This window comes from Marmota marmota, unplaced genomic scaffold, assembly GCF_001458135.2.
Source record: "Marmota marmota marmota unplaced genomic scaffold, marMar, whole genome shotgun sequence".
In the NCBI taxonomy this organism is placed as follows: Eukaryota; Metazoa; Chordata; class Mammalia; order Rodentia; family Sciuridae; genus Marmota; species Marmota marmota.
Window position 1 is genome coordinate 1,467,839 of NW_026000221.1, and position 16,276 is coordinate 1,484,114.

General features: G+C 37.2%; 1 protein-coding gene across 1 annotated transcript in view; it reads left to right on the plus strand.

Moving 5' to 3' along the window:
• The window catches only part of Nsd1 (nuclear receptor binding SET domain protein 1), a 113,637-nt gene that overhangs the window by 16,810 nt on the left and 80,551 nt on the right, over positions 1-16,276 (plus strand). The window contains exons 3-4 of the mRNA XM_015488448.2: positions 7,135-7,307; positions 9,535-11,216. Coding sequence (XP_015343934.2) covers positions 7,135-7,307; positions 9,535-11,216 — 1,855 coding nt within the window. The remainder of the gene's footprint in view (positions 1-7,134; positions 7,308-9,534; positions 11,217-16,276) is intronic.

Sequence of the window (16,276 nt, forward strand, 5' to 3'; positions counted from 1 at the left end):
ATGTAGATAGAGGTAGAGAAGAGATGATGTTACAACTAAAGAGCTATAGGAGATCCAGATGGAGTTTTTTTTTTGTTTTTTTTTTTAATTTTTTTTGTTGGTTGTTCAAAACATTACAAATTTCTTGATATCATATTTCACACTTTGATTCAAGTGGGTTATGAACTCCCATTTTTACCCCATATACAGATTGCAGAATTACATCAGTTACACATCCATTGATTTACATATTGCCATACTAGTGTCTGTTGTGTTCTGCTGAGAATGTAAAACTGTCACTAAAGAGGCACTAAACAATGTGGTCTCTTTTATATGCAAATATACCCACTAATGCTCATGTCTCTGACTAAAGTAAATCAATGTTCCAGAACAAGAAAGTACTAGATAAATCCTACGAAAAGAAGGGTGATAAATCTACCTAGCTAAAAGCATAAAATAAAAATTCTGACAACTTCCTACCATTAATCATCCAAAATAATAGCAAGTTAAACTCCTTCATCCTAACAACATATACTAATAGTTTTTATATTTTCAAACTTATAACAGGGTATTTTATACTTACTTCTAATCAGAACAGTTCTACAAGGTACGTTATTAGACAGTTTAGAGATAAAGATGAGTCTAAAAGAACTTATAAAAGTGATAGACCCTGTATACTAATTTAAAATTATCCTAATCATAATTTTTTTCAAAAAATCTAAAAGTACTTATTTATACATATTATATATACACNGCATTTGTTTTTTAGGGATTGGCTAGCTTCACTTAGCATAATCTGCTCTAATGCCATCCATTTCCCTGCAAATTCTATGATTTTGTCATTTTTTAATGCAGAGTAATACTCCATTGTGTATAAATGCCACATTTCTTTTATCCATTCGTCTAATCTTAAAGACGTTTAAGATGGAGTTTTCAAAATGGAATTCTTGGGCTGGGGCTGTAGCTCAGTGGCAGAACACTTGCCTATCATGCGTGCGGCAGTGGGTTTGATCCTTAGCATCACATATAAACAAACAAAATAAAGGCATGCTGTTCATCTACAATTACAAAAAAGATAAAAACAAATAAATTAAATAAAATGCAGATCCCTGGGTCCTTCCTCAGACCTGCTGTCCAATTCTTTAAAAAAAAAAAAATGGAATTCTTTGGGGCTGGCTATATAACTCCGCAGTAGAGTGCTTGCTAAGTATGCAGAAGGCCTTGAGTTTATCTCCACTACTGTAAAGGAAAGAAAAGAAATAGTGTCGATTATGCAGTTAGTGCTGTGCTGATGAGAAGTGCTAACTATTCTGGAAGTAGACTGAGACTGAACACATGGGATCATACCACAAGAATTCTGAGAAGGAATACAGAAGGGATATATATGGAAGTGAGGGTTTGGCCTCAATGGGAGGAAGAGCACCCTTCTAATGTTAACATTAGGGGGTGACTGAGGGTGCTGATGATTGTAAGTCTAATATAGGATTTGAGTACTCCTATTTGGTCTGTTCCTGTAAGTAAAAGAATGTGTGGGCTGGGAATGTGGCTCAAGCGGTAGCGCGCTCGCCTGGCATGCGTGCGGCCCCGCTTCGATCCTCAGTACCACATACAAACAAAAATGTTGTGTCCGCAGAAAACTAAAAAATAAATATTTAAAAATTCTCTCTCTCTCTCTCTCTCTCTCTCTCTCTCTCTTTTAAAGAATGTGGTCATACCAATAGCAAGTGCTATTGCTGGCAGGAAGATACCATTTTTGGGGATCTATAAAAGGTTACAATTATTTTTTAAAATTGAAAGAGCTTCCCAGAAGAGTTGACTTTAAATAGCTCCCTATTTGGGAAATAGTAAAACTTTTTTTTTTAATGTTTATTTTTTAATTGTAGGAGGACATAATACCTTTATTTTGTTTTTATGTGGTGCTGAGGATTGAACCCAGTGCCTCAACTATGCTAGGTGAGTGCTCTACCTCTGAGCCACAATTCCAGCCCTCTTTGTTTTTTAGATTAAAGAATTAATGTATCTCTTTATGGGATGGAGGGAACTAATATTTGAATATACTTAGTGTCCTAAAAACCCTACCCATAGCCAGGTGTGGTGATACACGTACATGTCTGTAATACCAGTGGCTAGGGAGGCTGAGACAGGAGGATCACGAGTTCAGAGCCTGCTTCAGCAACTTGAGGTGCTAAGCAACTCAGTGAGACCCTGCCTGTACATAAAAATACAAAATAGGGCTGGGGATGTGGCTTAGTGGTTGAGTGCCCCTGAGTTCAATCCCCGGTTAAAAACAGCAACAACAACAACCACCACCCCCCAAAAACCAAAACAAAACAACATCCCTATCCATGACACTTTATTTTCCTTCACATGGAAAACTGTCATGCTTCATAACTGAATATAGGAAACATTGACTGATACCACTTTTTTATTACCATTTGTTTCTGAACTCACTGAAGTCTATAGTCCTCTTTATTCTGTAAGGAGAGCCATTAGTGATGTGGTAATCCAGTGGATACTCATTCTTTCTTTTTTTTCTTTTAAACTAAGTATTGTAAACTCTCTCCTCTTTCCTTTTAGTTAACTATCTACCTCCTCCTTGTCTCATGTTGTCTTTATAGTAGTCACCCCCTCATAACCTCCCTAATTAGAGGCTGAACCCACTGCCTTGAGCATGCTAGACAAGTGTTCTATCACTGAGTAATATCCTCACACTTTTTATTTATTTCATTTTGAGCAGGTATCTCACTAAGTTTCTAAGGCTGACTTTGTACTTGGCATTGGCAGTCCTTCTGTTTCAGCCTCCCAAATTACAGAAATTACAGGCATGTATCATCATTGCAAATAGCCCTTACTTTAATCTTTATGTTATCTTTTGCTTGATACTTTTATACTTACCTTTAAAAGTTTTTTTCCTTCTAATGTTTGCCGTTGTTTCCGATTAGTCTGCTATAACCAAATGCCTTAGACTGGGGGACTTAAACAGTTTGTTTATTTTTGGGGGGTGGGCAGGGTGGTTCCTGGAGCTTGACCACTGAGTCACATCTCCAGCACTATTTTGTATTCTATTTAGATACAGGGTATCACTGAATTCCTTAGTGCCTTGCTTTTGCTTAGGCTGGCTTTGAATTTGTAGTCCTCCTGCCTCAGCTTCCTGAGCCTCTGGAATTACAGGCTGGTGTAACTGTGTCTGGAGTCTAAACAGTTTATTTCTTATAGCTCTAGAGTCTGGGAAGTCCAAGATCAAGTTGCCAGCTTGTTGTTCTCTCTCACAGGCTTTCTTCCTGGCTTATAGCCAGCCAGCTTCTTTCTGTGTGTTAACATGGCAGAGATACAGAGAATGGCAAGTACAGGCTTACTCAGGCATTTACATACATACTTAAATGTTATTTATTTATTTGTTTAAGTATCTGGGCTGGGATTGTGGCTCAGTGGTAGAGTGCTCGCCTAGCACATGTGAGGCCCTGGGTTCGATCTTCAACACCACATAAAAACAAACAAACAAATAAAAGGTATTGTGACCAACTACTTCTAAAATATGTTAAAAAATATGTATGTGGGTATGTATTTATTCGTACTGGGGATTGAACCCAGGAGCTTTCTACCACTGAGCTCTCTCTCTTGCCTCCCCCACTACCACAGTTTTGTTTGTTTTGAGACAGGGTCACAGCCTTGAACTTGAGATTCTGTTGCCTCCAGTCTCCCTAGTTACTGTGAGTTACAGTCATGTGCCACCATTTCCCAGGCAGAGTTTCATTCTTTTAGTAGACTGGATAATTTTCCATTTTAGATCACATTTTGTTTAGCTATTTGCCATCAATGAACATTTAGGTTGTTTTTACCTTTTAGCTATTGTGAAAAGTGATTCTATAAAGGTTGTCTAAGTACCCATTTTATCTGATTTATTGAATATATGTCAAATGCTTTAAATTTTTTTAAAAAATATTTATTTTTTAGTTTTCGGCTGACACAACATCTTTGTTTGTATGTGGTGCTGAGGATCGAACACGGGCCACACGCATGCCAGGCGAGCGCGCTACCGCTTGAGCCACATCCCCAGCCCCATAAATTTTTAAAAAATTCTTTGAATTGTGTTCTTTCCATTGCCACTGCCCTGGATTAGATACTAGTATACTCATCTTTGCTCTTTTTGGTGATCTCTGGTCTACTGAGACTCCTGTTTCCCCTTAATGTGTTACATAGAGGTCAAAGAAGTTTATTTAAGATGTGAAACTGAGCCTGTTGTTCTTCAGTTTAAAAGAGACTTCTTATTGCCAACAGGATAATGGCTAAACTTTTAACCTGCAATGCAAGTTTTTTTAGCTCTGCCTTGTGCCTAACCTTGCTTAGTTTGTTTCCTTTTACTTTATTATTTAGTGTTCTGAGAACTACTTGTGAGTTTTTGTTTTTTAGTACTAGAGATATAACCCAGCTTAACCATTGAGCTACATTCCCAGCCCTTTTAATTTTATTTTATTTTATTTTGAGACTATAAGTCACTAAGTTGCTGAGGCTGGCTTTGAAGTTGCATTCCTCCTATTTTAGTCTCCCAAGTTGTTGAGGTTACAGGCATACATCACCATCCCCAACTACTTGTGGTTTTAATTTTTTTTTTCATTCATGTATGCTATTGAGATTTGCAGACCCTTATAGTGGTATGCTCTCCCTCACAATCTGTTTGCCTTCAAAAATTGTTCAGGCATGGCTGACTTTTGAACTTGGAATCTTCCTGTCTCAGCCTCTGAGATTACAGGTATGTGCCACAATGTCTAGCATGTATACACTTTTGAAATTGGCATTTATGCCAGTTACTGTGGCACATGCCTGTAAACTCAGGGTGTCTACAAGCTGAGGCAAGAATTTTTAAGTTCAAGGCCACATTGGGGAAGTTAGTGAGACCATCTCAAAATAAAAAATAAAGGGCTGGAGACGTTTGTTGCTCAGTGGTAGGGTACTTCTTGCTTCGATTCTCATTACTTCAATGAATTAAGTAGGTCAGTGTAAAGCATCTTTAGTTCAATCCGTAGTACCGAAAGATAGAAAGGAAGGAATTAGAAACAAAGAGAAAGAAAATAGCTATTAAAAGACAGACTGCTGTTGAAATACCTTCATGTTTACTATTCTTTAGTTACTGCAAAAAATAGGCATTTTGAAATCTCTTTATACTTTTTCCATGTTCACTTTTAAATCTCTCTTCCATTTTCTCTTTCATGCATTCTGAAGAAAGTTTCCCTAATGTTTTAGAGACATCTAGATTCTTTTGTGTTTTTAACCGGATTATGACTGTATGTGGTTGCATATACTGTAATCCCATGTCGCGATAGTCTCAGTTAATAGAGAGACCGAAGGAAGAGGCTTGAAGTTTGAGGCCAAGTTGGGCAATTTAGCAAGACCCAGTCTCAAAATAAAATAGTAAAAAGGACTGGGGATGTAGCTTAGTAGTAGAACACCCCTGAATTTAATCTCTAGTGCTGCAAAAAAAAAAAAAAAACCAAATAGGATATGGATTATAGTAAGGGAACTAGATTCAAGTTAAAGTTAACTTTTACATTCAATGATTATCCTTTTCTTTTTGAAAAAGCAACAAATCGCTAAACTTCTGTAATTACTTTTATAACCTTTTTTAAAAGGTTCTTTATATATAAGTTGTAGTTGGACACAATACCTTTATTTTATTTATTTATTTTTTTAACGTGGTGCTGAGGATCGAACCCAGTGCCTCACATGTTAGGCGAGTGCTCTACCACTAAGCCACAAACCCTGCTGTAACCTTTTTTTTTTTAAATTTTTTTTTAATATTTATTTTTTAGGTGTAGTTGGATACAATATCTTTTATTTTTACGTGGTGCTGAAGATCGAACCCAGGGCCTCACACATGCTAGATGAGCGCTCTACCACTGAGCCACAACCCTAGCCCTGTAACCTTTTTTTTTTTTAAATAGAAAGATGCTAAAATGCTAAACTTGTGGGAGATATATACTAGATGAATTCAAATATCTTTTCTTAGCATACAGTTTTTAATTTATCTTGGTGATTGTACACATAGAACTTAGGAAATGAAGAAACTATGGACTCCCTGGATTTCATTTCATTTCTTTTCTTTTTTGCTGTTTAGATTTCCAAAGCAGGTATTTGACTACAAGTTTGCTGTCTGAATAACTTTAAACTTAGTGTGTCTATATAATTGGGATCATACTACTGATTTCTAGGGAAAAAGGACCTCGTATAGTATCTGGCCCAGAAAGCTACTACATTAATGTTAATGCATTGTATCATGTTTTTTGCCTTATATATTTTACTGTAGTGTTTCTAGTGTTCTTAGTCATTTGTTCTTTTTTTTTTTTTTGATTATTGTTTGTATTGCTGCAACTTACTTTATGTACGTTATTTTTTGACAATGAAGCTATAGTACCCCCCCCATTCCTTTTTTTTTTGTTTTTTTTGGGTTTGGAACCAGGGATTGATCTCAGGAGTACTTAACCACTGAGCCTCATCCCCAGCCCTATTTTGTGTTTTATTTAGAGACAAGGTCTCACTGACTTTTCTGGTGCCTAGCCGTTGCTGAGGCTTGCTTTGAACTCATGATTCTCTTGTTTTAGCGTCCTGAGCCACTGGGACTACAGGCATGCACCACTGTGTCTGGCGAGGCTGTCGAACATTATAAGCTAATGATGAATTTTGTTGACTACTCCCTTAGTTTGCTTTGCTATTAGCTAATTAACCAGTTTGTTTGAGGTTTTGGTACTGGAAATTGAACCCAGGGGCACTGTATGATTGAACTGTGTCTCCAGTCCTTTGTATTTTGAGACAGAGTCTCAGTCTCACTAGGTTGATGAGGCCACCTTGGACTTGAGATTTCTCCAGCATTAGTCTCCTGAGTAGCTGGGATTACAGGCATGTGCCTCCATGTCTCTTTCTAACTGATCCCTAACATATACTTAGACTAAACTACTGATATTTTCAAAAACTCTCATGCATTTTCTTGCCATATAAATTGAGTATAATTTTTCTTCTATGTGATCTACTCCCAATTGTCTGGTTCTGTTGGTATTTTATCATGTTAATTGATTGTCACTAGAGACTAAGCATCTTTGGCAGTAGGGGTAAGGCTATTCTCTAGATGAAGAAGTAGTGACACTGATTTTTATCCTTATCTAGTTGCCAATCGGAGACCATATCGGGAATATTACGTGGAGGCTTTTGGAGACCCTTCTGAAAGAGCCTGGGTGGCTGGAAAAGCAATCGTCATGTTTGAAGGCAGGCATCAATTTGAAGAACTACCTGTCCTTAGGAAAAGAGGAAAGCAGAAAGAAAAAGGATATAGGCATAAGGTAAAAATAAAATCTCAATAAGGGGCTTCTTAAAAATTATCTACTTCTAGGTTGGCAGAGAGGAGAAGCATTGTTCTTGAAATATAAGCCATTTTCTTTGTTAGTAGGGTATCTTTGAGAAAATAGCTAGTAAGCAGGTTTTTTGCAGGGATGAGGGTGAAGTAAGCTTTTGAAATACTTTACATTGTTTTTGAAGAAATGACTTTAGATACCTCTACCTTGTCTCTAAGAGAAGCCACAATACAATACCACCTGACCAGACTTTTTTGATTATTTCTTAGGTAAGAGGAAAGTGATCATTAAAATGAAATATTCTACTTCTCATCCTCTGGACTAATTATTTCTCTTAAAAGTCAGAATAATCAGCTTTTTAACAAGTTTTTTTAATGTTTTATCAGTGTTGAATTCATTCTTTCAACACCTGGATATATTTTAATCATGAACACTTATTTCTTTTGCTTGATGCTAATGTTGGTTGAGAAAAATTTTCTTTTAATTTTTCCCTCCAGTTTTGTTGTTAAGTCAATTCTTTTTTTTTTTTGGAGAATTTTTTAATATTTATTTTTTAGTTTTTTGGCGGACATAACATCTTTGTTTGTATGTGGTGCTGAGGATCGAACCCGGGCGGCACGCATGCCAGGCGAGCGCGCTACCACTTGAGCCACATCCCCAGCTCAATAGTCAATTCTTTTGCTTACTTGTTTTTGTTTTGGTACCAGGGATTGAACTCAGGGGTACTCTGAGCCACATCCCCAGCCCTATTTTGTTTTTATTTAGAGACAGGGTCTCACTGAATTGCTTAGCGCCTCACTGTTGCTGAGGCTGGCTTTGAACTCACGATCCTCCTGTCTTAGCCTCCCAAGCACTGGGATTACAGGTGTGCCCCTCCGTGCTCAGCACCAGTTCTTACTTTTATAGTCACTTTAGAAGAAGAAATAATTCTTAGTTTGTTTCTTACTTCACTGTGTATATATAATATGTATAAATAAGTACTTTTAGATTTTTTGAAAAAAATTATGATTAGGATAATTTTAAATTAGTATACAGGGTCTATCACTTTTATAAGTTCTTTTAGACTCATCTTTATCTCTAAACTGTCTAATAACGTACCTTGTAGAACTGTTCTGATTAGAAGTAAGTATAAAATACCCTGTTATAAGTTTGAAAATATAAAAACTATTAGTATATGTTGTTAGGATGAAGGAGTTTAACTTGCTATTATTTTGGATGATTAATGGTAGGAAGTTGTCAGAATTTTTATTTTATGCTTTTAGCTAGGTAGATTTATCACCCTTCTTTTCGTAGGATTTATCTAGTACTTTCTTGTTCTGGAACATTGATTTACTTTAGTCAGAGACATGAGCATTAGTGGGTATATTTGCATATAAAAGAGACCACATTGTTTAGTGCCTCTTTAGTGACAGTTTTACATTCTCAGCAGAACATCTTTTTCACAAGTATTAAAATTAATTGTGAACACTTAGAGTTAACAATGTTAATACTTGACTAGTATCTATTATATGGAGCCAAGGAAGGAAAGAGCCTAGAAAATTAGATATGTTTCACAGAGCCTCAAAGGTCCTCATGCTGTGAAGATTCTAGAAAAGAACACATGTATTTTGTTATACCCAAGTGTCTTTGTACTACATAATCATGCCCCAGAGATAAATTGAGCATAATCCACTTTGTATGTACTTAGCTAGATGCCCTAGTGATAGGTAGAATTTTAAAATTCAGGTTTCCTAGAATTAGATCTGATCTCTTCATTCCTCCCGGCCTATATTTTCATATTCATCTTTAAACTTTTTCTTTCTTTTGCATCTGAGCATGTGCATGCCCTTCATAAGTCAGAAAGAAAATAAATCCTTATTCTAAGTTATAGAGGAGTAAGGAAGGAAGGTCTGATTTAGAAATGTAATATTTTCAGTTGTAGTCTGAGTAATGGCTACTTCTTTTTGTTTATAAATCCAAGAAGGGCAGAGAATTTATGACACTAATTCTCCTCTAATGATGAATCTTATTGACAGAAGTATTGTTGGGGAATCCCTTTTAGGTAAACTGAGGGTAAATCAACATGATAACTTCTGACAAGTCTCATAATAAGACCTTGAAGAAGTGCAACAAAGTTTAGACAAGCTTCTGATTTGAAAGATGTTTATTCATTTTCTTCCAGTGTCGCCTCACATTTCTCTGATAAGTGTTGTGCTTTTTCTCGTTTACATTTAAGGTTCCTCAGAAAATTTTGAGTAAATGGGAAGCCAGTGTTGGTCTTGCTGAACAATATGATGTTCCTAAAGGGTCAAAGAACCGAAAATGTGTCACTAGTTCAGGCAAGTTGGACAGTGAGGAGGATATGCCATTTGAGGACTGTACAAATGATCCTGAATCAGAACATGATCTGTTGCTTAATGGCTGCTTGAAATCTCTGGCTTTTGATTCTGAGCATTCTGCAGATGAGAAGGAAAAGCCCTGTGCTAAGTCTCGAGCCAGAAAGAGCTCTGATAATCCAAAAAGGACTAGTGTGAAAAAAAGCGTCATGCAATTTGAAGCACATACAGAAGAACGGAGGGGTAAGATTCCAGAGAACCTTGGCCTAAACTTTATCTCTGGGGATGTATCTGATAAGCAGGCCTCTAATGAACTTTCAAGGATAGCAAACAGCCTCACAGGGTCCAGCACTGCCCCAGGAAGTTTCCTGTTTTCTTCGTGTGGCAAAAACAGTGCAAAGAAAGAATTTGAGACTTCAAATTGTGATTCTTTATTGGGCTTGTCTGAGGGTGCCTTGATCTCTAAACATTCTGGGGAGAAAAAGAAACTTCAGCGAGGTCTGGTGTGTAGTTCAAAAGTACAGCTCTGTTATATTGGAGCTGGTGATGAGGAAAAGCGAAGTGATTCCATCAGTATCTGTACCACTTCTGATGATGGAAGTAGTGATCTAGACCCTGTAGAACACAGCTCAGAGTCTGATAACAGTGTCCTTGAAATTACAGATACATTTGATAGAAGAGAGAACATGTTATCCATGCAGAAAAATGAAAAGATGAAGTATTCTAGGTATCCTGCCACAAACACTAGGGTGAAAGCAAAACAGAAATCTCTCATTAACTCACATACAGACCACTTATTAGATTGTACAAAGACAGTAGATCCTGGAACTGAGACATCTCCGGTTAATCTCACTGATATTAAAGTGACCACTCTCGTCCACAAAACCCAATCGGAGTTTAGAAATGATGGTCTCTCTCCAAAATTTAACACACCATCAAGCATTTCCAGTGAAAACACACTGATAAAGGGTGGTACTACAAATCAAGCTCTGTTACATTCAAAAAGCAAACAGCCCAAGTTCCGAAGTATAAAGTGTAAACATAAAGAAAATCCAGTTATAGTAGAACCCCAAGGTACAAATGAGGACTGTGGTTTGAAATGCTGCTCTTCTGATACCAAAGGCTCTCCTTTGGCCAGCATTTCTAAAACTGGAAAGGTGGATGGGCTAAAACTACTGAACAACATGCATGAGAAAACCAGGGATTCAAGTGACATAGAAACAGCAGTAGTTAAACATGTTCTATCTGAATTGAAGGAACTCTCTTACAGATCCTTAGGTGATGATGTCAGTGACTCTGGAACATCAAAGCCATCAAAACCGTTACTTTTTTCTTCTGCTTCTAGTCAGAATCATATACCTATTGAACCAGACTACAAATTTAGTACATTGCTAATGATGTTGAAAGATATGCATGATAGTAAGACCAAGGAGCAAAGGTTGATGACTGCTCAGAATCTGGTGTCTTATCGAAGTCCTGTTCGTGGTGACTGTTCTACTACTACCAGTAGTCCTGTGGCAGCATCTAAGGTTTTGGTTTCAGGAGGCTCCACCCACAATTCAGAAAAAAATGNGATTTATAAGTAGATAAAAATACCAGGGGTATCTTACCTTAGCAGTATGAGGGAAACAGTAAAAATCTGTCAGGATATGAACGTACAGTGTAGTCACTGAGGATAAAATTAAGTATCCTTAAATGTGAGAGTCCTGAAATTGTTTACCATGGTACATTTTCCCTTCTCAGCTTTATTGAAGTATAATTCACACATCATAAAATTTATAGTACAATTTATGGTTTTTAGGGCTGGGGATGTGGCTCAAGCGGCAGCACGCTCGACTTGGCATGCGTGCGGCCCGGGTTCGATTCTCAGCACCACATACGAACGGAGATGTTGTGTCCGCCGAAAACTAAAAAATAAATATTAAAAAAAATTTATGGTTTTTAGTATTTTTCACAGAGTATGCAATAGTCCACATGATCAAATGTGGAACATTTGTTTACCCCAATCTATTGCCAGTCTTCCTTCAATTTTCCCCAGTCTATTGCCAGTTCCATATACTTCTTAGAAATAGAATCAGATAATGTGTGACCCTTTTATATCTGGCTTCTTTAACTTTGTATATTGTTTTCAAGATCCATCCATGATAGGAACTCTTTCTTTTTCCACTTGTATTGATTGAACCCAGGCCCTGGCACATGGTAGGAAGGTGCTCTATCACTGAACTATATCCTCAGTTTTCCTTTTTTTTTTTTTTTAAATCCCCTTCAATGTGGTGTTGGGGATCGGACACAGGGCTTCTTGCATGCTAAGCACATGCTCTGCCATTGATCTGTACCACAGCACCCCCTCCTCATTCTGTCCCTGTTTCCTGAGATGCTGGGATTACAGGCATGCACTACTACAAATGGCACCCTTCTTCTTTTCCTTATTCATTTATTAGTCGGTGGACATTTAGGTTGCTTCTACATCTTGTCTTGTGAATAATAAATGCAGCAGTGAATGTGGATGTGCAATAGCTCTTTGAGATCCATTTTCAGTTATTTTTGATATAAATCCAAAAGTGAAATTGCTGGGTTACATAGTATTTTTTTTTTTTTTTTTAGTTATAGGTGGACACAACATCTTCATTTTATTGTTATGTGGTGCTGAGGATCAAACCCAGTGCCCCATGCCTGGTAGGCGAGCTCTCTACCTCTGAGCCACAACCCCAACCCCACATAGTAATTTTTAATATTTATTTTTTTAGTTGGACACAATATTTTATTTATTTTTATGTGGTGCTGGGGATTGAACCCAGGGCCTCACATGTACTCTAGGCAAGTACTCTACCACTGAGCCACAACCCCAGCCCTGTAATTTTTTATTTTATGTTTTTCTAGAGTTGAACACAGTGCCTCACACATGCTAGGCAAACGCTTTACAGCCCCAGCCCCTGTAATTTTAATAGGAATTCTACTTGTAAGTTTTTGAGGAACTTCCATATTCTCCATAGTTGATGCACCATTTTAAATTCCACTGATTGTGCAAAAGGGCTCTTAGCTCTTCGTATCCTTGTTAACAACTTGTTTTCTGTTTCTTTGAGTGTAGCCATACTAATGGGGGTGAGGTGATATCCCATTATGGTTTTGATTTGCATTTCTCTGGTGTTGAACATCTTTTCAGTGGTTTATTGGCCATTTGTATATTTTCTTTGGAGAACAGTCTGTTCAAGTCCTTTGCCCATATTTTAACCTGGTTATTATTAGTTGTGACAGTTCTTTATATATTGTAAATATTAACCACTGTATCTGATACATAATTTGTGGATATTTTCTCCTATTCCATAAGTTGTCTTTTCACTCTGTTGTTTTTTGACTATCTTTCCACATTGTGAATAATATTGCCACCCTTGTTGAGAACTACTTGACTCGGTATGTGATGGTTTATTTATTTCAGGGCTCTCTATTCTGTTAGTCTTTATATCTATGTTTATGCTGGTACCATATTGTTTAATTGCCATAGCTTTGGATATGTTTGGAAATTAGGGTAAGGACTCCAGCTTTTCCCTAAAGATAGTTTTGTTTAATTAGGGGTTCTCTTGAAATTCCATATGAATTTTAAAGAGTTTTTCTCTATTTCTACAACATGTTCCATATTGGTGTTTTTGTTTTGTTTCTGTTTTTTGGAAACAGGGTCTTGTTGTACCCAGGCTAGCCTTGAAGTTGGGATCAAGTAATCTTCCTGCTGATGCTACAGGTGCACACCATTGTGTCTGGCTGTTTTTGGAATTTTGATAGGAATTACAGTGAATGTGAAGTTTGCTTTGGTAGTATGGATATCTTCTAGTGTTGTTTTTTTTTTTGTACTGGGTCTTGAACTGAGGGGCACTCAACAAGTGAGCCACATCCCCAACCCTGTTTTGTATTTTAGTTAGAGATTGGGTCTCACTGAGTTGCTTAGCGCCTCACCGGTGCTGAGGCTAGCTTTGAACTTTGGTAGAGATTCTGCTATCTCCGGCTCCGGAGCCTTTGGGATTACAGGTGTGAGCTACTGCGCCCTGCTGGAAGTGCAAGATTTTTTTAGTGTTAATTTTGTCTTCTACAGCTTTGCTGAATTTGGTCTACCACATTTTTAATGTAATATTTAGGATTTTCTACATATAAGATTGTGTTTTTGCAGAAAAATTTGCTTCTTACTTTCCAGTTTGAATGCTTTTTCTTGTCCAGTTACTTTGTTTGAGCTTTCAGTACTGTTTTGAAGGCATCTCTAGAGTGGGGATCTTTTCAGTTTTTCACCATTGAATTTAATGTTAGCTGGGATCTTTGCATATATCATCTTTATTGTATTTATGGGATTTTCCTGGTTTGTTGACTTACTGAGTGGTGGTTGAATTTTGTCAGATGCTTTCTGTGCATCAATTGAAATGATCATATGATTTTGGGGGGGGTTATTTATCCTGTTAATATGGTCTATTTAATAATTCTTTTTTTTTTTTTAAACAACCATCCCAGAATTAAATCACATTTGGTCATGAGTGTGATTCCTAACAATTTACTGTTGAGTTTTTTAGTATTTTGTGAAGAGTTTTGCATCAGTAGTCACAAGCATATTGGTCTATAACATTCTTGCAGTATCTTTTGTCTGGCTTTCCTTGTCAGAGTTAGTCCTTGGCTTCCAGTGATCCTGGATTTTTCTTTGTTGGAAGGTTGTCTGCTCGGATTTTCTATTTCTTCATGAGTCATTTCATTTAGTCTTGATAGATTATATATTTCTAGGGATGTATCTGTTTCTTCTTGGTGATGTATCTATTTCTGATTTTAATTGATTCTCTTTCTCTCAAAGACTTTAAACTTAGTTTGATTGATTGTTCTTTTCAAAAAAGCAACTGGAATAGTCAAGTTTTTTCTTTTGCATTACCATGGCTTTGCACACATGAGAGTTACACTCTCAGCCATGCTTTTTTGTATTATTTTCTATTCTTTATTTATTTTTTTCCCCTCCCCTCCTCTCCCCTCCCTTCCCCTCCCCTCCCTTCCCCTCCTCTCCCCTCTTTCGAGAGAATTTTTCAATATTTATTTTTTAGCTTTGGGCGGACACAACATCTTTATTTGTATGTGGTGCTGAGGATCGAATCCAGCACCGCGCGCATGCCAGGCGAGCACGCTACTGCTTTAGCCACATCCCCAGCCCCCCCATAACTTATTAAGACTTGTTTTGCGACAAAGTGATTTATTTTGGAGAATGTTCCCTGTGCACATATAGAAGAATATGTATTTTGTTACTGTCAAGTGGCTTTTTCTTTCTTTTTTCAACACTTATTTTTTAGGTATAGATGGACACAACACAATACCTTTATTTTTATGTGGTGCTGAGGTTCGAACCCGGGACCCACCAGTGCTAGGGGAGTGCTCTATCGCTGAGCCACAATCCCAGCCCCACAAGTGGTGTTTCCTGTATATGTCTATTAAGTTCAGTTCATCTGTAGTGTTGTTGAAGTCTTGTTTCCTTATTTATCTTCTGTATGGCTGCATTTGCCATTATTGTGTAGTAGTGTAATAAAATCTCTTCGTGGAATTATTTCTTCCTTTAATTCTGTCAATGTTTGCTTCATTTTTGGGTCTTCTGATGTTATATATTCCAGGTGAATTGATTGTTTTTTTATAGTGACTCTTTAGTTGTAGTTGGACACAATACCTTTATTTCACTTATTTATTTTTATGTGGTACTGAGAATAGAACCGAGGGTCTTGCACGTGCGAGGCGACTGCTCTACCTCTGCGCCACAACCCCAGCCCTAACTTAAAAAAAAAAAAAATTTATTTATTTGTTTTTAGTTATAGGTGGACTTGATAACCTTTAATGTTTTTTAAATGTGGTACTGAGGATCGAACCCAGTGCCTCACACATGCTAGGCAAGCGCTCTACCTCTGAGCCACAACCCCAGTTCCTCCATCCTTTAACTTTCAACCTATATATGTCCTTAAATTTTAAGGTGAATCTTTTGTAGATAATGTATAATTACGTCATATTTAATCTATTCAGCCATGCTATCTTTTTATTAGAACCTTTAAGCCATTTACATTTAAAATAAGGAAGGACTTACTATTGCCAGTTTTTTTTAAATTGTTTTAGTTGTAGATGGACACGATACCTTTATTTTTTTCATTTATTTTTATGCGGTGCGGAGGAATCAAATCCAGCGCCTGACATGTACAAGGCAATCGCTCTACCACTGAGCCCCAGCCCTATTATTGCCAGTTTTAAAATTATAGTTTGTGTGTCTTGTAGCTGGTCGTTCCTTTTCCTACCTTGCTTCCTTTGTGTGTATTTTATATTGACATGCTTTTTTCCCTTCTCATTTCATTTTGTGTCTTCTATAGGCATTTTTATTTGGTTACCATCAGACATACATGAAACACGGTAATCTTTACACTGTGAACAGCTTAAATTGTTCATAAAAAAATTTATCCTTGGGGGCTGGGGATGTGGCTCCAGCGGTAGCATGCTCGCCTGGCATGCGTGCGGCCCGGGTTTGATCCTCAGTACCACATACAAACAAAGATGTTGTGTCTGCCGAAAACTGAAAAATAAATATTAAAAATTCTCTCTCTCTTTCTCTCTCTCTCTCTCTCTCTCTCTCTCTCTCTCCCCCCCCCTCTCTCC